The sequence below is a fragment of the Neopelma chrysocephalum genome, unplaced genomic scaffold (genome assembly GCF_003984885.1).
Source record: "Neopelma chrysocephalum unplaced genomic scaffold, ASM398488v2 Primary Assembly neopelma1_93, whole genome shotgun sequence".
Lineage (NCBI taxonomy): Eukaryota > Metazoa > Chordata > Aves > Passeriformes > Pipridae > Neopelma > Neopelma chrysocephalum.
This window is the reverse complement of record NW_020897755.1, coordinates 1,218,398-1,238,737: the sequence shown is the minus strand read 5'-3', so window position 1 is coordinate 1,238,737 and position 20,340 is coordinate 1,218,398. Positions and strand designations below refer to the sequence as shown.

Genomic DNA, 20,340 nt, shown 5'->3' with positions numbered 1-20,340 from the left:
ACACCCCCAGTGCTCCCATTGAACTGTGACCTGCTGCTGTGATGGAATGTGAGGATGCCAAGGGCAAGTTCCTCCAGCTGTGCTGATTAACCTCATTTCTGATGTGCAAAGCACATTAAATGGATTACTGGGGCCTGTAGCACTGCAGCCCTGACAGTGATCTCTGCATTCCTTTAGGCTTACCGCTGCCTGGAAGAGATGCAGAAGAGAATTCCAGCCTCCCACCTGAGCTACTTTGTGTCCCCAGAGATTTTGGAGGCCGTGCACCGAGGGGCAGGTGTACCCCTGAGCCCAGCCCTGGCTCCAGCACACACAGACAACAGGGAGGTGGAAGAAGAAGTGGCTGATGAAGTGGAAGACTCCTGACAGTGCAAAGCTGACTTTAATGCCAGGTCTTCTATTGCACCCTCATTAGGGATCCCGGATCAGTCAAGTGCTGCTGCCACAGGGCTTTTTGGTTATTAGCGAAGAATTTATTTTTCCTGCTTGACTGTACAAGCAACAATATTGGAGTTAATAGGCTCTCTCAAACACAACATAGAGGTTCATGTGTACATCCTGTTAAAAACCTGGTTTTAATATTTTAATAAATTTGAGACAGAAAAAAAACAGTAAGAACTGCATATTCAGGCCTTTTTCTGAGTCCAGAAAAGAGCTGAGTAATTGAAGTGGAAAACCGTGAGTTGACAAAATTCTCAAGTACAACTTTGTTTTTAGAAGGTCTCGCTTCTAGGGAATTATAGATCAATCTCCATCCCATTTGGAAGGAGTATGGTTAAAAAGTCAAACTACCCCCTCCTGCAGGCTGAAGGCAGACTTCCCCCACCCAAAGCTTCTGTATTTAAATACATCAGAGGGTCATGTGGGACAGACCACTTAACAGACATCTGGGCTAAACCTGAGAATGGCTGGGCTGGAAGCGACCCTGGGGTGCCTCCTGGTCCAAACCCTGCTCAAGGTGGGTCACTCTGAGCAAGTGAAGCTTCCTTCTCACAGGGAAGCTCCTTCTCCAAACACCAGTTACATCAAGCCAGTCTGTTCTAGTCATATTTTCAGATGCAAATTTCTCCACTGGCACAAACAGGACTGGGAGAAGTGAAGCTCTGTGTACCAACCAAGCTCCTGCTCACCTCTCAGCCTGTCACCCTGCCCCACCAAGGGGTAGTAATCAGGTCACTCACACATCTCTTACCAACCAGCCCTTCTGCTTAAATGATTTTTCTTTTTCATATTTTGTGACTTGCTTCAAAACTTGGGGCGAATATAAAGTTTTAAAATTGCTTTTGGAGAAGAAGGGTGGGGAAGATTTTAAGGTCAAAATCTGAATGTTAGTTAGGTCCAGCACATTTTCAGCAGTTCAATGTAGCTATCCAGTGTTTGCATCCCATCAGCAGTGCCATTCCATGCCACCCCTTCCAGCAGCAGGCCAACAGCTGTCACCCCAAACTGTCTGCTCAGGGGTGCAGGAGCCTTTGTCAGGGGCAGGTCAGAGTGGCAGGTGGCCGTCCCCAGCCCTCCTGTTTGTCTGACAAGAAGGCTCCATGAGATCTTCCCCGTATTTTTAGCTGAGTGCTCAGACCTGCCAGGGTTATAAATAGCTGGGTGGGGGCTGAGGGAGGATGGCAGCGCTTGCTGCCTTCCTGCATCTGTACTCGCTGTACCGGATACCAAGAGCTCACTCAACTGGCCTCCACTACAAAGTCCAGATGTCAAGTCAGACCTGCTGGCTCACAGCTCAGCACCCTTCCCCCTTCTTCCTCTCCTCCAGCCAGGTGACTGCAGAAGAGGTCCCAGCAGTGCCCAAACACATCCAGCTAGCAAAAGCATGAGCTAAAGGCCACTTCTGTTACCCTTTCAGCTAGGAAGGGACAGCTTCAAGTTTCTTTTTCAGGTTCTCCATGAGCAGCAAGTTCTGCAGGGCCAGCCTCCTGCAGTCCCCATCAGGATCTTTCTCCACCACATCTGCAAAAGAAGCAGCTGCTGTGAGTTGGAAAATGGGCACTTCTCACTATCACTGAGGATCACAGGACTAAACACAACAGCATTTGCACCTGTGGCTGGGCTGGACATCACCACTTGCGGGAACTGCACTAGGCCTGAAGGCAGAGATGCACAAACTTAATCATCTAAAGCAGCATGAACTCAGCCAAGCCCTGAGTGCCACACAGGACAGTGTGCTGGTCAGTCTTGTAGGAGAAACAAATAGTTGGGTTGAAACACTATAGACACTGTCTGATCCTGGACTCCATGGGATAACCTCCGTGCCAGAATTTGTACTTGTGCCCTCGAGCTACACATAACCTTGGTACAGCTGAGCTACAAGTGTGAATGCAGCTTGCAATTAGAAATCCACTTTCTCCAAAGCCTAAAGTCTCCATTCTGACATTCCTCCAATCCAAAATGGTCAGTGCTCCCTCCTGAATTTGGGGTCATGCTGCCATTCCAATGGGGAAAGGAGGCAGGCCCCAAGGTTCAGCACATTCTCTGTTCTGAGAGACCAGTCCTCTGATAAATGAGTTCTTCCACATGTTATGCAGCACGTTAGGGCAGGCATGAGGCTATTCCCAGCAGCTGTTATTCCAGGGGCCCTTAACAGGCCTGCAAAGTAACAACCAGGATGCACGCAGGATGTCTGAGCAGGGGAGCCTGGAAGAGCAGGGAGCCTGTGTGAGGATATCCTGTACGCACGAGCCTGTGCTGGGAGCCCGGCACTGTCAGCCCAAACACATGACTCATGGCCATGGAGTGGGGCTATTTATAACACAGGGAGAGCTGCCCCATGCTGCTTCCATACTCCCTCTACAGAAAGCAAAAGGGGAGGTTACAAGGCAGACTGCAACAAGCTCAGAAGCTCACAGTGCTGCTGGTGCTGTTTCTGTTCTGTGAGCCTGGACCTGGCACTGCTGGCACGGCAGGGGAGGCACAGGGCACCAGAGTATCCTTTGGGTCCTGACATAAACCACACTTCGCCGTGACACAGCTCCACGGCACTTGCAAGGGGTGGGGAATTCCCTCAAAGGCAGCTGCTGAGGAATCAAAGGAACTGTTTCCTAGAAGTGTTTAGGTATTCCCTCCCTCCCCTAGGAATGATCAGGCTGCTCACCAGTAGGTTCAGCATGGCACTAAGGGCAACAATGGACAAGTGCAAGGTGGATTCTCACCTCTCCCCCCAGCTGAAATGTCCCAAAGCATCAAGTAAGCAGACAATGCCATGACAGTGACTGAAGTAGTTTCTTAGTCCATGCTGTGAACAGTTCTGGTGACAGCCCGCAGGCTGAAGGGCAGATGCAGTCCCAGGGTCACTACAGCAGTCTGTGTAGGCCCTGGTGTAACAACAAACTGGAGCAGATTTGTGGATTTCTACTCAACACTTCATGGATAACATTTCCTATCCCAGTGTTCATCATTGTGCTTTGGCCATGGCAGAAGAAAGGCAGGGCTTTAATCTGAAACCCAAAGCAGCTACGAGGCTCCTGTGCAGGGCAGCTCGTCACTCCCAGCTACAGCACAGCTAACACACACACCACCTCTTGCAAATCTTGTCTGGAAGAGTCATGAAGAAACAGCAAGTCCGTGAGCTCAGACTTGCAATTCAGTCACAGAAGGAGGACTCCAGTGTCAGATTTGACCTGTAGGATCAGCAGGGAGGACCCAGTGCCTCCCTGTGCAGCCATTTTACCAACAACCTTAGAACAAACAGCAAAGGCACAGTCCATGAAGCTGGGGTGTTCCAGGAAGCAGTTCTAGAAGCCCTTTAAATTGCACTTAATTGCATCTGACCAGAGGTGGAGCTGAGTTGAATTCTTTAAGGTTTTTGAACGATTCCTACAGCAATTTTCCCTTCTCTGGTATTACACACAACTGTCATCTTGCCCTGCGCTCATTTCCACCAGGATCAATTATGTAATTTTCCTGCAAAAGCACTACATGTAAAGAGATGGCTATTACACTCCCTACAGCCATGAGAAGCTACTACTGGTTCTCTCATCCTCCTCCTCCCCAAAATAACTCATTAAAAACAGATTATGCAGCTCCTCATGCTGGAAATGCATTCCTGAAAGGCTGCACTTGGTAACAGCAGTGTTAACTGCAGAGACAAGCAGATTCCTGAGAGCACACCATGTCATGGGAAAAGTGAAGTCTTGGGCCCCACAAGGCAGCTCTTCCTTTCAAAGGGCACAGAGCTCCCCAACCTGTCAGGATCAGAGCCTGGCTGGGTCAGTGTCACTTCCTGCTTGCTCCCTGTGGGAAGCCACGCACCAAGAGAGAGAATGGTGAAGGAAACCAGACCAGGGAGTCATAGGAGTCACCCTGAGAACACAGTGGAGGCTTCAGCATTAGTTCCTTTGTTAGCTCCAGCTCCCTGCAGTACCTGAGCACTGATCTGGGCAGAACCCAAGGACACAGCTTGTGTTGACCTCAGGTGCATTGGGCGCAGCATTCAAAGTCATTTGCTGTGTTTTGTAGATTGTTCTTTCCATCAGCAATAGGAAGTGAGAGATGGAGCCATGCTCCTCTTCCTCCTGATTTTAGCACTAACAACCCCCCCTCCTGTGCACATGGTGTAAATGGGCCATGCAAGCCTTGTGTGTCACTTCTGGCCAAAAGTCACTGCCTGGGTGTAACAGGCAATGTGACAATACTTCCTGCAGCTCTTGAGGTGGGTAGTTGGATGCTCAGACAGAGAAAGGGGGCCCAGAATACCTCTGGGGATTTTTTTCATTGGCCTGTGAGGACAGTCACGGTTTGAAATGCCACACACAGTTCTTGGCTTATGCCTCAGGTACCTGGGTACTGCACCCCTGCAGCACACAGGGTGCTCTGCCACTTTCTCTGGTGCACAACGCCAGGGCATCACTGCTGCCCTCACAATCAAAGAGATGCTGCACACAGACTGCACCACTAACCTGAAAAGCACTGGTCTACCCCACCATGTCTTACCTCCCAGCCAGGACTGAGTCTCCAACAGCTCCTCTGTCATGTCTGCCAGAAGCAGCTCTGCAGGGACACTGAGGAGCAGGGAGGAGATACAGGACAGGAGGCCCTGGCGCACATACCTGTGGAGAAGAACTGGTTAGAGCCTGCACCTTGATTTCCTCACCTCAGGAGCTCTCCAGTCTCAAAAGGTATGATGACTTTTGCCACATTCCTGCTGATTAGGGGTGTAATCATGCACCAGCTAGCAGCGTGCCCACATCCAAAGCCCCTGGCATGCTGTGGTGCAGGAGTTTGGTGTAATTAAAAGCCCTGAACAAGTCTGAGATCAAACTAGAAATTGGATGTTTACAGCCTTTTGGCTACATGTCTTAATTCCTTTCCAAGGCTGAATGCTGGAATTGAATCTATAGTTTTCTGAGCTCCCTGAGTAAACACAGATGAAACCATCACATGGACAGGTGGTCAGGAAATTTGTCAAGCTTTCTATAGGTAATGGCTGTACTGCCACACTGGAAGACACTAGCCAAGTTTATGTGTTGGTCTGGCATTACACTCAGCTGGAGGAGAGCAGAGACTTATTGCATTAAGTCTTTGACACCCTGAGTCAGGTGCTAGTTTGCACAAAGACAAACCATGGCTGGAGACTGGCTCACAGATGATCTTTAAAAATGAAAGTACACGACTAGAGTAACTCACGAGTCCATGTGGAAACGCAGAGTCCAAACAAACTCCAGCAGTGCCTTTCCCATTGCTGTCACTGCCTGCAAAAGAGGATTGTGACAGCACTGAACACCTCTCCATCCACACCACCCCACAGAGACCCACTGCTCACAGAGTCACAGCACGTCCTGAGCTGGAAGGGACGCAAAGATCATCGAGTCCAACCCCTGGCCCCGCACAGGACACCTCAACAATCCCACCCTGTGCCTGGGAGCATTATCCAAATGCTCCTTGAACAAAGATTTTGTAAAGATCAGGGCTACAATCAAATGCATTTTACAGATGAGGAAACTTTGGCAGCAAATTGAAATGATGTGCCCAACCCCTCAAAGAAGCTGACAGTTTTTCTACAAAAGATAGTGCAGAGGTGGCTTGAATACAATGTCTCTTTTCTGACTGATTTGTCCCAGCCTCTTTCACAGCTTCTCAGCCCACACAACAGCAGAGTTGCTGCCAGCCCAGTGCAGCAGGCTCCAGAGCACTGCTGTTCCAGAAGGCACCTCGAGTTCCCAGGCTGGAAGTCTCCCCTGCTCTCTGCCCTTCCTTACCACAGTGTTGACAGCCAAGTACATCAGCACTGCTAAAGTGTGGACAAGCCTTCCGAGGACTAAGTGATCTTCCCCCAGGAGATCAAATGTTGTCAAAGGCCTGCAAGACACAGAGTCGTGTAGCAGTGAGAAGGCTGATCAGTGCATCTTTGGAACAGCTGGGGAGTTATGCAGGGGGAATTGTCTCCCTTAAGGCTGAATCCCTACAACAGTCATTATACAGTCACTACCAGATTAACACAGCCCACGGCTGTTTCCTCTCATCTTTTATCCCAGACCAGTATCTCCCACAGCAATATCCTCTACTCTTACAGCAGCTATCACACATTTTACCAACAGGCTTTACTTGGAAAGACCTGCAGGCAAAAACTGCCCCCACTGCCATACCCTTACAACTGGTATTACAATAATCCTGATAATCATGGAATCAATTACTTGGCCTTCTTAGGTTAGCAAAGACTTAAAGAACTGACCATGTCCTGTGTCCTATGCAGGCTCCACCTGAGACAGAGTTAACTTTGGTTCCAGACTGCAGTCTGAGCTCTGTGGTTTGTGTGAACCTCCCACAGCGGGGGCTCAGCCAAGACAACTGGTGTGGTGCTGCCAAAATCACTTATCTGTGAGATTATCCCTCGTGATGGATCTCACTTCTTCAGGGTCCTACACACTCCTGCCCCACAGGCCTTTCCAAGCTCTGTGAATGACCCTGGTGTCAGTGCAGTGTCACTGGGCTCCTGCACAGCTCTTGGGCTTTAACCTGCTGCTCTGAGGCAAGAGAACAAGCAGAAAGGTTCACTCTGGCAGTTGCCATACCCATACCCCAAGATGTTCACACTCACCTGTCAAAGTGCTGAAGCAATGGAAAGAAGAAGTGCCCAGCAACAGAACTGAACTGGTTTGGGCTGGAAGACGGTTCCATGTGACACTGACCCTGTCCAAGAGAAAAATGAAGTCTAGACACAAGATGCAGCACCCAGCTCTTCCACTTCACTGGACACTGCCATGACAACAGATTCCTTGCAGCCAGCCCATTGCCAGCCACTGCTTGTAGACCCATGGCTACCAGTTTCCTGACTGGATTGCTCACTTCCCACTTCAGATTCTCTCCACATCTAAACATTTCAGTACAATATAGCTCAGTACTGCTGGGTTAGATATAAGGAACAGGAACATGCAAGGGATAAAGGAGTTTTGGAAAGCAAACTCTCCAGGCTGAACCACAGGGGAATTCTGGGAACTAGGAAACTGTCATCAGTTTATCTCCCTGGAAAATAGGAAGGCTGAGGCAGTCCAGTCAAGAGGCAGCTAGTCTGGGATCTGTGAGGTGCAGTCACAGCTCCCTGCAGCGGCCAGACAAGCTCAGAACAGCCACTATCCCTCAAAGTCAGGTAAGGAGTTCCAGGTTTATTTTCCTCTCCCTGCTGGGAGAAGACTGCAGGAATTGGTACTCTGCACCAAAAGATTCAGCCAGATACCAAGATACATTTACTTTAGTAGTTACAGAGTTTTCCTTTGGATTGGGCCCACTTTCATGGGTTTTTGCTCTTTCCAGACAGAACTACAGCAGCTCTGAGTGTCCCTATTTTTGCTGGATTTTACCTTAGTTTGTTTCTGCCCTGGCCTTACCGTAGCAAATCTCCGAGTCTTGCTTTTGATCCTCTCATCAACAATTCTTCTCCAGTCCTTAGAGCTGTCACTTCCAGGAAGGAGCTGGATACGAGGCTTTTGGGCATCAGAATGCTTGGGCTTCCCATGGAATTTGGGACAGGACAGTTCCTGAGCTGCCAAAACCAATACCTGGATGAAACAGAGAGATGTTCAGTTAAAAAGGGGTAACCCCTAGGGAACAACAGTCCCCTGCACCCAAACTGACAGGAGCAACAAGGCAGAAAGGCACAACAGGTTTAGAGTGAAGAACAGCAGGGAACTGAACCCCAAAAGCCACCTGGCTTCGAGGCACTGACCAAGCACTTGGTCGCTGAGCCCTGAAGCAGAGCAGCAGCTCCTTCTTCAGACAGAGGTGTGGAAGGAGTCATGGGTAGATTTTCCTTCAGAAAAGGAAGACAGAACAGGCTGATGAAGGGAAAGGAAACTGTGGCTTCTCCCAGGCAAATGCCCAACACATGCTCTGCGTTCTGGGGGGAGGGATCCCTGTGTCATGGAGAGTAGCAGGGTTAGGAATGAGAGGGGAATGCCGGGCACAAATACAAATGTAGAGATTCCCCTGCCTCTGCCTCCTCCCATGAGGAACGAAAGGTAACCCCATTACACCTCAGCACTGGTGCAACAAAGGCAAGTGGGAAGTGAGAACACTCACATCAAGGATGTCCATGCGCTGACGGAGACTGTAGTTGAGAGAGTAGAACTGGGAGGTCAAGTACTTTGAAACCTGTACAGAAAAATCAGGGTACCGTGAATGCAGACCCAGGCTGGAAACAGCCTTCCCACTAACTCTAAAAGCATTTCATTTCACAGGGCCCGCTTCCTGTGAAGTAACAGCAGGCCTCCAAGAGAAGGGAAGAGACGTGCTGTGTAAAGAGTGGAAATTCAGACACTTCCACTTCCAGATTCTCCCAAAGGAAGTAAATGGCAAATGGGGCTTTCTAATTTTTCTGTCCCTCCTATACAGAAGTACCCAAAAAACTGCCATGACAGGTAGGAGACCTCACTGTGGCCTCTCTGTACTTAAAGAGGGTTATAGGAAAGATGGAGGGAGGCTTTTTACCAAGGCCTGCACTCATAGGATGAAGGGTAAAGGTGTTAAACTGGCAGAGGATAGATCTAGATTGGATGTAAGGAAGAAATTCTCCCCTGTGAGGGTGGTGAGGCCCTGGCACAGGTTGCCCAGAGAAGCTGTGGCTGCCCCATCCCTGGAAGTGTCCAAGGCCAGGTTGGACGGGGCTTGGAGCAACCTGGGCTGGTGGAAGGTGTCCCTGCCCATGGCAGGGGGTGGGACGAGGTGAGCTTTAAAGGTCCCTTCCCATCCAAACAGTTCTGTGATTCCATGATTACAATCACCAGTGAAGTCTTTCTCTCTAGAAGCCCTTTATGCCTCAGCTCCCCTCTATGTGACACCCTTCAGTACAACAAGTCCTTATCTAATCTGCCTTGTCAGGTACACTCTTACCAACAGCCTCAAACAGTCCCTCCAGTCTGACAGTTTTCTCTTTCCTGTTGGTTCAGTCACTCGTTGCAGATTCTTCAGCTGCATAAATATCAGACCTGATCTACCTGTTCTACCCCACTGACAGGGAGTTGCCTCTATCAAACCAGCAAGAGACTTCAGCTGCTTCCAATTTTTGCCTGCGCCTCAAATGGAAAAAAGAAAGCAGTAAGAGGGACTCACAGGTATTGGATCTGTGGTTAAAACAGCTACTTGAGCTCTCTGACGGAGCTCCACAAAGCCTTCAATGCAGGTCTTCTCCTCCAAATGCAATAATATTTTTGCCAGCTCCACACTAACCTGCTCAAAATATGAAAAAAGGAATCAAATCTCTGATAGTTGTGTTTTTTTTTTTTCCCTCATGGGCTTTACACACCATTTCTAATGTTTAAACCAAGACAATCCATATAGGCAACATGTCCATCACTTAGGAGGGAGAGAAAACACATTAAACCAAATGGCATCAGGACAGATTTCTCAAAACCCTGAGCAACCCCCCTGTCTGCCAATTCTCTGTCCAGATTCACTTGGGCTTTCTGGAGAAGTGGTGGCATCATGAAATAGGATAGCTGATGGGTAGGGTACAGGACCACACCCCTCCCCTTCCTCAGCCTGTGTCTCTGCCACCTTCAAGTGTTCACTAATAGGTGGTGGTGAGCATTCTTTGCACGGTGACCTTGTCCCAGGTTCCTCTCACCTGAGCTTTTCATCTTGACCATACAATCCAACTATTCCCCTCAGAAGACATTATGCTTCTACAAGCAAAAATGGAAAGTCCGTTTGATTTTACCTCCCTTTATGTTGGAGATTAACAATTAAATTGAATTTCATTTCAAAATCCAACATAGTTGCTCTGTAATCTGCATTTCTGATGTTTTTCCTGCCCAGCACAAAGCATGGAGCTTCCTCATACAGGCAAGCTCTCCTTGCAGCACATTTCATTTTGAGTGTTGAAGCTGCTGGATACCATGGGGCTGCCAGCACCTTTGCTGATTCTTTGTTTCTTTGTGCTCCAGAGCCCCACCTTCAAGGCAACTACTTCCATCTATTTCCCTTCCCAAGTTGAAAGCTTGGGAATGTGTACCTTAAACCCAGGTACACATTAGCCTGGCCTGCTGCTCCACTGGCACATCTATTCTCCTCATGACAGCCCCCTGGTATTGCAGCCCACTGGTGACCTGGGTCCTGCTACTTCACCTCTCTTGTTGCTGCTGGATTCCTCCGAATCAAGCTCTCAAGAGCCTTGACTGTAGCCTCCCATTTGTCCACATCTTCAGATCCTGTCAGAACTGAAGGTAATCAAAAGAAACAAAAGTTATTAACTCTGCTGTGCTTGGTGTACATACCCCAACTTCCTGCTGCCAATGGTTTGTCCTGGTACAGGCAGGTACCACTGACCCAGCATGACCAGCACCAGGAACTAAACTGAAACGACTCAGAGATCCTACAGCTTCTTCAAATTAGCTCAGAAAAAATAAACCTGCACAGAGATCACTCTCCCCACACCTGGTAAGAAACAGATAAATACTCAGCCCAAAATCTCCTACCTTCAATGCAGTCTCGGATATACACAGGAGGCTTAATCTTCAGCTCTTTATCCTCTGACATGTCATAAGGGACAAGGTCATCATCACTGGAAAAGAAATAAAGGCAGGGGTTGGTTTATGGGGTGCAGATGTTCTGGTTTTCCCCAGTTAGACACAAAGAGAAAGAACCAGCGCACACACTGCCATAACACCACCACTCCTGCATCACCCAGCAGCACTGCTAAAGCCTGGCCTGAGAGGGGTCCTTAGGAATTCTAGGAATTTCTCAGGGAAAGAGCAGTTCTGTGACCAGATCTGCAATTGGATCTCCTGGTCCAGGGCAGGAAGGAGTCAGGTGACCAAGAAGCTGACTCTTGAGATTTCTTTATATATTGACATATTTCTTTATATAGTGACAGAATATGGCAGGTCCACTATTAAAATGGGTAAATATATCCACAATGTCCAGGAAACATGTATCTAAGTCAAATGGAATACATATGGTATTGTGGCTGCACACAATGTGGGCTGTGCTTAATTTATCGACTAACACACTTGTGTGCAATTTCCTATGCAAAGCCCTGCTCTGCTGCAAATCATTCAGCTCAACAAGGTCACAAATCACATTTGCCAAGAAATGCAGGTACTGACAGCTCCCTTCTCCCTACATCTGCCATTTATTTTCCATTTCCTCCCAGTTTCTTGCCCCATACCTGTCAAGCTCAGCATCTGACTCCTCATCTGGCATCACAGGGGCTGCTGTCTGGGATTTTTTGTTACTTTCTGGCAGTGCAGCACCTGCTTTCTCACTCCTGCTGTGAGGAACAAGAATTTTTAAAATGAACACACTAACAGTCCTTACTCACAAGGAAGAAACTCCCCACCCCACCAACCCCTGGTGCCTGAACAGAACAGCAGATAAATATTCCTGCTGCAGTCTCACAGTCAGCTTGGCTGGAAAAAAGTCCTGGGAAGGAGAATGAGATAAAGGGAGAAAAGCAGAATCTCTTAACAGAAGAGCAACAAATAACAAAAATTAAACTGGCTCATTTGCTGTGTTCCCCTGCACTACCCTGTACCTAGGACTGCTAAGGAAAGATTGTGATAGCCAATCACACTGGCCTGCACCAGATTTGGAGCTGTGAATGAAACTGAACTGAGAGTAAGTTTAGATTGGATATTGGGAAGAAATTCCTGGCTGTGAGCATGATGAGGCTCTGGCACAGTTGCTCAGAGGAGCTGTGGCTGCCCCATCCCTGGAAGTGTCCAAGGCCAGGTTGGATGGGACTTGAAGTGACCTGGGCTAGTGGAAGGTGTCCCTGCCCATGGCAGGGGGGCAGAAGGAGATGGGCATTAAGGTCTCTTTCAACTCAACCCATTCCATGATTCTATGAAATGGGAAAAAAACATTTTAACTATTGCTAATAGGATGAATACAATAATTGAGAATATTTTTCCTGTGTCTGTGTACTTCTGTGGACTTTGCCATTGTCCTTTCATCTCTCTGCTTCTCAAAAGCTGTCTGTGCTGGTCATGCCCCTGGAACAGGAGCAATAAATGTTTTGTACTTCCCTGGAGTGCTGGGCACCTTCATCTGCTAATAACATGAAGTGCTTCATTCCTCTGCTGATCAAACTGAGTGCTTCCAAGAGCCTCAGCAGATGCCCTGGAAGTTCAGAGCACTGACAGATGCAGTAGATTTTTGTCATGGCTGGGGGCACATGGCCCAAATGCCACATTTCCAAGATGCAAACAGAAACTCCCATTTAATTGCACCCAGGGGTACACAAGACCCCTACACCACAGTTTCACCACGTGCACCTATCAAACAGGCTCTTTTAATACATGCTACCATTTGAATTATGAATTTAATGTAACTACACTGCACTGTAAGAAGAAGGTACATTATAATGCTTAAGAACATATAAAACATCTTGAATACTGTACACAGTTCTCATTTGTAACTCAAAAAAGGCATAGAGAAGGGCAAAAAGATGGCATGAATAGTAGCCATAACTTACTCATCACCTGGAAGGCTGGGGACAACACACAGTGGTGGAGTTTGCACCAGAAGGGACCTCAATTCTCTTGTTTCATCATCTTCTTCATACTAGACATTCAGAATAACTGTTGTGGCACTCTTATTTATTGCAAATATGCCCAGCATACAACATTTCACCCTTGTGCTGCACATGGACTGAACCAGAAGCAGATGAACCCCCACCAATTCCATTTGTTTCAATCCCTGTGCTGCCAGCAGCACTGTATTTATTCTGCATATGTAATCTTTGTCCCTGTATTTAACAGTAGTACCTGATCACACCTTGCCTGAATGTTATTTCCATCTTTAAAACATTTAATAAATGGCAATGTGACGTGAGGGATGCTGCAGGCTTTCAAAGAATTAATGTGATTTAATCAGATAAGTCACATGCTCTGCTCTTTCCAGTAGAGTTTTTGTATCTCCACATCAGTCTTGAAAATCCCAGCTCAGGGCAGGTCTTCCCACCATGTCAGGGACTAAATGCTCACTACTGGTTTAGGTTTGAAGTTCCCTTTCAACTCCTACGGGTCAGATTCTCATTCCCTCATACAATGTGGTAAACCTCTTTTATTACCAACAGTTTACTCTGAACTCTGCCAGCAGATTGGATTCCTAAGGTCACCCTCAGCCACCTGACCATTTCCTATACAATTGTTTTTTGTAAACAGATATCCTCTCTTTTTGAAGGTGCTGCTGCCCCTCCTTATTTCCAGATAAAAAAAGTGCTAAAATGCCCTGATCACATGGTTTAAAAGCTTTTATTTCCTCTAAGCCCCACACATCAGTCATAAATTTCATTAAAACCTTCACCTCAAACTTCAGGACAGGCCCCTCCGTGTTTATTTTGGAGCTGATGCTCTCTGCCACCACCATGCCCAGACGCCGGAGCCGTGGCAGACTGCTGTCCAAGTGGCACTTCACACCCTCCATCATGCTTGTGAGAAGCTCTGAAAAAAACAACCAACAAACAGTGCATGAAACAGTGACAGAAACAAACACCCATCTTTCCTGAGGGCAGCTTTACCCACTCACCACTGGGTAGAAAGAGCCCATGAACTGTGCCTTCCACCTCTGCAGTGGCAGCACTGCCCTTCAGCATCAGCACAGGAGGCCCTGGCCCTTCCATGGGGTACAAAGTCAACAAAACATCATAATATATTCTGAATTTGCAATATTTTGTTTTTTGTTGAAACATAAAAAGGATGGTAAGTCAAGTTAATCTTTAGTTTGGTTTTAGAGTGCTTTGAAATCACTGAAATAAAAAGCCATGTTTTGAAGAAGCTACAGGTTCTGACCAATACAATAATCGGAGAGAGATATTTCCCCAACCACTTGGGTAAGTTCAAACAGGCAGATGACACAAGTATTTCTCAGCCCACAGAAGATGCTGTCAGACTGACCTCCTTCATCTCAGAAAGCTTATCTTTTCAAAAGCTGTCAAAAAACCTGACTATAAAACTACAGTACTGTTAGTACATATCAGGTCACTTATTCACCTAAAGAACAGTTAATTCCAGAATGAAAGAGATGAGCAAGTCTTGAAGGCAACCTTTGCACCCCCCATAAGCCACACACACAGAGAAGTAACTCTAGACATTGTACAGCACTTTTTTTATTGCAACAAAAGCAGAGATTTTAGACCAGGACCCCAGTGAGCTCCACACTGTGTGAACAGAGAACAGGAGGTCTGTCCCAGTGACTCACTATCCCTGCTCAGCTCGGGTGAGGGGAGCAGTGACACAGAGAAATGCAAATGGACAGTCAGACACCAACCAAACCCTCAGATACCTTCCCCATCCCCTCTGGAGCTGTACCCATCAGGTTAAGCTCAAATCACACCATTCCTCTCACCAGTCCCAGAGTCAACCCTTGTTTTCCTGTGATAAAACTTTGGGGTTCCTAAACCACTGCTCAGTTAAGACCCTTAGGGCAAAGAGAAGCTTCTCCAATTCCATAACTTAAAGCTATGCACTTGGAATTATATCATGTCAATGCAAAAGAGGATTCCAACAGGTTACCCTGTCTGCCAAGGAGAAGGTGGGGCCATTGTGCTTATCCACAGATCAGAATAAGATCTTTTTCTACTCCTAGTAAGACTCTCTTCTAAACAAATCTAAGCTCTGCTTCTCACAGGACCTCACCTTGTTTGCAGCTCTCGATTTCAGGCTCCTTCAGGTGGGAGAGGCAGATGAGGATGGCCTTGCTAATATACAGCTGCTGCTCAGGTGGTGAGTGCTTCACAGCACTGCTGCTGCCCCAGGTCTCCAGCAGCTCCTGCAGCACCTGAATCAGAGAACTCAGGTTGGCCTGAAATGGATCTTTTCTACACAGAAGTAATTTCTTGAAGAACATTTTTAGTCTCCCTACAAACAGAGCTAACTTTGTATTTCAGGGCCCAAAGCACACTGTGTTTGACCACCTAAGAACTCCACTTGACCTTCATTTAAGATACTGTTAAATATAATGGGGGTTTAAATTTAAAAATTATAAATGTTTATTTCTGATAAATAAATATTATATGCAAAGCAATATGTATTATCGTCAAAACTCAGTATGATAGCATATTGTTTTATCTGGTTTTAGTCCAATTTTAAATAGCTTTCAGTACTTCCAGATAATTTTAGAACATGTAACCAGTGGGAAAAAAATTATTTGACAAAATGGTAGAGATTTCAAGATACACAAATTTCACAGAAGTTCCATCACACTGCTGACTTGGAGAGGGAAAATATCTGCCATCCCCACTGAGGAAAATGTAGATGAGAGAGATTCTGAAGCATCAACCATTTGGCACACAGACAGCTCTCCACCAACTTGATCCCTTGCTGCCACCGGCTCAGCCACACAAACTGGGTGAGAGAGGAAGCTGAGAAGGACAGAGGACATGGAACATCAGTCAGAATCCAAGCCTCATTAGTTTTGCTACTTGGAAGACAATTTACCAGTTAAATATGAAAAACTAATGCCAGCAGCGTAGCAAGCTTTGATTTGTGTACCACTGTTTACTTGTGATATGTCAGGGCTTCCCTCACTTTCATCAACAGCAACCAAAGGGTCTTGGAGAAGTACCAGAACTGTGCACCCCCCAGACACACGGAGCAGAGTGTTCTCCATCAGACACCTCACCAGTGACATTGGTGATCCTTACTCTGAGCAGCAGGGCCCGCCGGAGGGTGTCCAGGGACAGGTACCCAAGGAGGTTCTGCAGCACCGCCGTCTGCAACGAGAACCATGGCTCTTGCTTTAACTGGGCACAAAGCTGTCATCCAACACAGACAGGGCTGTGTTTTTACTACATTAAACTTCATTCTGACAACATTCAGAGACAGAAAAGTAAGCAAATTTTAAGAAACAACCAAACACACATATGCAGTTGCTGATGAAACACATGGGAAAGCATGACAGGGATACAATGCAGTGTTTTCACCAATATAACCAGCACAGTCCCAGGCAAACATAGAACTCACAAAGTCTAGAGAACATCTCTCACAACAGTAGCACAAGCCACAGAACACTTCCTAACACCTCGTGACAAACTTAGGTGCACAGGAAAAAAACCAACAGTCCTTGCCTCATCTCTTTGATCTAATTCTTATCCCAGAAGGTGGGTTATGGCTGTTTCAGTCTCCTCTTTCAGATTCTAAATAGCTGAATGTCTCCAGCTCCCCAGAACACTGAAACCATGTGCAAACAACCACTTGGTTCCAGAGAAGGAGTACAGTAATTCTGCCAATCACCATCAACCCTGAGCGAGCACGTGAATTCCATGATTTCAAAGTAACCATTCACCACTCCCTCCCCATAACACTTCTCTGTCCATGAACAGCTGCACATGTGGAGAGACTGAGGGTTCATTTTGGAGTAAATTCATCTTACTCAGGAAGAGTAAGAGCTTCACTAAAAAAAACACATTGGCACTGGGGAAAACCAGGCACTCCTGCAGAGCTGTTCCCCACAGTCCTCACCGTGTGGCCATACTGCAAGAGCAGCATCTTCTGCGTCACCACAAACTGAGCCTTCTTGTTCTTCACAACCAGGTTCCCCAGTAATCTGGACAAGACATCTGACCTAGTGAGACAGGTCAACAACAAAACATCAGGGATCCATGTAATTGCTGTCATGCTGCTCCTAATCATAGGAAAAACTGAGAGCAGCTATTTGCAACCAAGTCTCTAGAACACCTCTAAACTCAGTAAGCCAGTAATGGCAAAGAATGTTTTCACTTGTTTTTCCACTGCAGGCCACAATGTAGATCCTTAAGGAATGGTGTAGGTTCTACCTGAGAGGCAACAATCAACTACTTTACCCCTTGAGTCTCTCAGGAAATGGCACTGTAAAAAACCATCTACACAAACACAGCACCTTTCAGACACTGATTGTGCAAGTATTTGTGACAAAATTCCAGCCTTTGCTCTGGGTCAGGGAGAAAGCAGAGCTCTTACCCAGGTGCTCTCTGCACAAAGCCAAGGACCACTGCCTCCATCCAGCGCTCTGGCACACACTCCACCAGCCGCCAGCAGATCCTCTGCCAGATGCAGTCTGACTTAGTGAGCTCTGTCAGGCGGGCCACCAGAACACCCAGAATTTCCTCTGCAGCAGAAGAGAAAACAGTAAATACCCTAGGAGGGCAGGACTGGGGCAATGGCACTCAAGGTCAGCCTGCAAATTTCAATATCCTGACAACATGAAAAACTGCAATGTACAGTTTGCAGTTCTAAATTGCTCCTGTAGCAGAAATCATAGAAGAGAATCATGGAATCACTTAGGTTGGAAAAGTTCTCTGAGATCATTGAGTCCAACAATAACCCAGCAGTGCCATCACTACACCATGTCCCAAGTGCCACACCCACAGAGCTTTCAAATCCCTTCACGGATTGAGTGACTGCACCACTGCCCTGGGCAGCCTATTCCAGGGCCTGAAGTTTTTCCTGAAATCCAATTTAAACCTCCCCTAGCACAACCTGAGGCTGTTTCATCTTGTCCCATCCCATGTTTCCTGGGAGCAGAGCCCGACCCCCATCCTGATTCTCATCCTGACGAGGATGCTCTCCCCTTCAGGTCTTAAGAGAGCAGAGGGCAGCCTGTGCAGCCCAGCTCAGGACAGCTCCAAATTAACTGGTCAGTCTCCCATTGGTCATCATCACAGTCATCCTCTCACATTAATACATTAAAACGCTTTCCCTCTCCCCAAAAGAGCATTGTAAAACACTCACTTTGCCTTCCATGAACGCACACCTTCCCTAGGACATGAGAAACAAAAGAGATGGAGCAGTCCAAGCCACCTGGAATAAGAGACAGGAGTTTAACAAGCGCATCGCCAGCATCCCCCAACCAACCTTCAGGAGGAAGTGCAGAAACTTCTAAAAGTGCTGAAGCCTGAAAACAGAGATTAACTTCTCTTCAAGCATCATCTCTTCCTTTGTCCACCACCTTGTGCCTTCAGGCACAAACCAGCACTCAGTATTGTTTACACACAGTGACAGGCAGGAGGCTAAAGCAGCTCAGTCCCACTTTTAACAAGACGGTAACAAAGCCACTGGTTCATTCAGCAGCATTTAAATCTCCCATACAATTCCCTCAGCACACACCAAGTGACCCCAACTAAGCTTTAGCAACAGATGCTGCTGCTTAACTGCTTGTAGGATTGCTGCTTTCACTGGGATTTCAAAAGGCCTCAGCTATCTTCCTCATCCCTGGGATCTTATGCTTTTAGGATAGCCTGAAGGAGGACCGTGAGGCTCTGCAACACTCATCATCTATATTTCAAGCAGCAGCCAAGGGGTCCACGCACAAAACACTTCTTCAGAAAAGTCATCCCTCCAGCGCAGTCCTTCCTTACCTCGCAGAGAGTCAGAGATCATCTGCAGCACCTGGAGAACTGCAGCTCCAAGGAGAGGGAAGTAGTTCTGCGGGAAGAACACTGGCGGGTTTTCCCCCTGGAGTTTATTGCTCACGTGCTCAGGCAAACACACGATCCTGTTGAGCAGCGCGTCCTGCAGCTCCAGGCACCCACCGTGCGCCTGCTGCTGACACCCTTCCCACAGCAGCGCCGACAGCCGCCCCTCCCGCAGGAACCGCTCCAGCACCGCTGCCGCCTCCCTCGGCGCGAGCCCGGGGCTGGAAGAGAGAGACTGCTCTAAGTCCCTGCCCCTCTCAAATGGCAGAAATAAGATGCCCATGCAATTGCTTTTCACTTGTGGTCTCACCACTGAAACGCCGCTGCTCTGTTAACACTGAATTCTACTCAAAAATCAAGTTAAAACCAAAGCGATTTTAATCCCTTTGTATCGGCGGTTTCCTCGGCTCCAAACGCTTCAACACATTTATTCAATAACCAGGCCTGAAGGAGCCCCGCGACTGCGGGACGCCCCGTACCGCGTGTGGGGTGTGCGGGGACTCAGAGCAGCGCAAGGGCTCTCCGCGCCCACCCCCATCCCCGGCGGGCACCCCCAGACTCCCGCCCGCCTGCCCTGGGGGGCCGCACTGACCCCGCGGAGCCGAGGGCCTCCAGCAGGACGCAGAGGGCGAGGCCGGGCGGGCCCTCGAGGAAGCAGCGCTGCCACTCGCCCTCGGGTCGCGCCGCGCCGGGCGCCCGGGCCAGGCTGCGCAGGAAGGCGCCGAACTGCGCCCGCTCCCGCTCCCCGAGCGCGGCCGGGCCGCCTGCAGCCGACAGGGCGGAGAGCACCGCGCCCAGTGCCGCCGCCGGGCCCTGCCCGGTGCCCTCCGCCGCCCCCGCCCGGCCCAGCGCCTCCGCCGCCTCGCGCAGGGCGCGCTCCAGCTCCTGCCCCGCCGGCGCCGCCATGGCGCTGAGGGAAAGGCCCCGCCCCCGCCCCCCCCGGCGGCGGCCGCCGCCGCCAATCAGCGGCGCCCATGTGCCCCGAGCACAGCCAATCAGCGGCGCCAGCCCCGTAGAGCTGTAGACAAGCCCCGCCCCTCTTAAAGAGCCCGGCGAGCTCGGCGGGGGAGGGGCTGCGCTGAGGGAGAGTCACGGGACGGGCCGAGCTCAGAGGGACACACCGAGAGCAGCGAGTCCAACCCTCAGCCTGCACAGGACCATCCCCAACGGTCACACCCTGTGCCTGAAAGTATCATCCAAACGCTCCTTGGGCTCTGGCAGCCTTGGTGCTGTGCCCACTGCCCTGGGGAGCCTGGTCAGTGCCCAACCAGCCTCTGGGGGAAGAACCTTTTCCTGAGATCCAACCTGACCCTGCCCTGACACAGCTCCAGCCATTCCCTGGGACCTGTCCCTGGTCCCCCCAGAGCAGAGCTCAGTCCCTGCCCCTCCTGAGGAAGTTGGAACTGCAGTGAGGTCTCCCCTCAGTCTTCTCCAGTTGAACACGCCAAGTGCCCTCAGTGTCTTCACACGGCTTCCCCTCAGGGCCCTTCCCCATCTTCATTGCC

The 20,340-nt window shown here is 48.8% G+C and overlaps 2 protein-coding genes across 6 annotated transcripts in view; one reads left to right on the top strand and one right to left on the bottom strand.

The window, feature by feature from the left end:
- The window catches only part of IFT140 (intraflagellar transport 140), an 80,875-nt gene extending 80,260 nt beyond the window's left edge, over positions 1-615 (top strand). For all 3 annotated transcript variants that reach the window (XM_027693744.1, XM_027693742.1, XM_027693743.1), the window contains exon 30: positions 178-615. In XM_027693744.1, coding sequence (XP_027549545.1) covers positions 178-366 — 189 coding nt within the window. In that variant the 3' untranslated portion in view covers positions 367-615. The remainder of the gene's footprint in view (positions 1-177) is intronic.
- On the bottom strand, positions 562-19,133 carry TELO2 (telomere maintenance 2). 3 transcript variants are annotated; one of them, XM_027693745.1, is made up of 19 exons: positions 18,779-19,133; positions 18,153-18,221; positions 17,382-17,529; positions 16,905-17,007; positions 16,088-16,156; positions 15,081-15,222; positions 13,750-13,886; positions 12,917-13,005; positions 11,609-11,710; positions 10,917-11,002; positions 10,567-10,658; positions 9,553-9,669; positions 8,524-8,595; positions 7,833-8,003; positions 7,046-7,137; positions 6,207-6,306; positions 5,635-5,699; positions 4,942-5,057; positions 562-1,977 (listed from the first exon to the last, which is right to left on the bottom strand). In XM_027693745.1, exons 1-19 carry the CDS (start codon positions 19,116-19,118, stop codon positions 1,859-1,861), a joined length of 2,229 nt encoding a protein of 742 aa, XP_027549546.1. In that variant the 5' UTR covers positions 19,119-19,133; the 3' UTR covers positions 562-1,858. The 3 variants fall into 3 exon arrangements, with proteins under 3 accessions (XP_027549546.1, XP_027549548.1, XP_027549547.1); XM_027693747.1 differs by having other exon boundaries at positions 562-1,962; XM_027693746.1 differs by having other exon boundaries at positions 11,609-11,707.
- Positions 19,134-20,340: the final 1,207 nt, after the last annotated feature.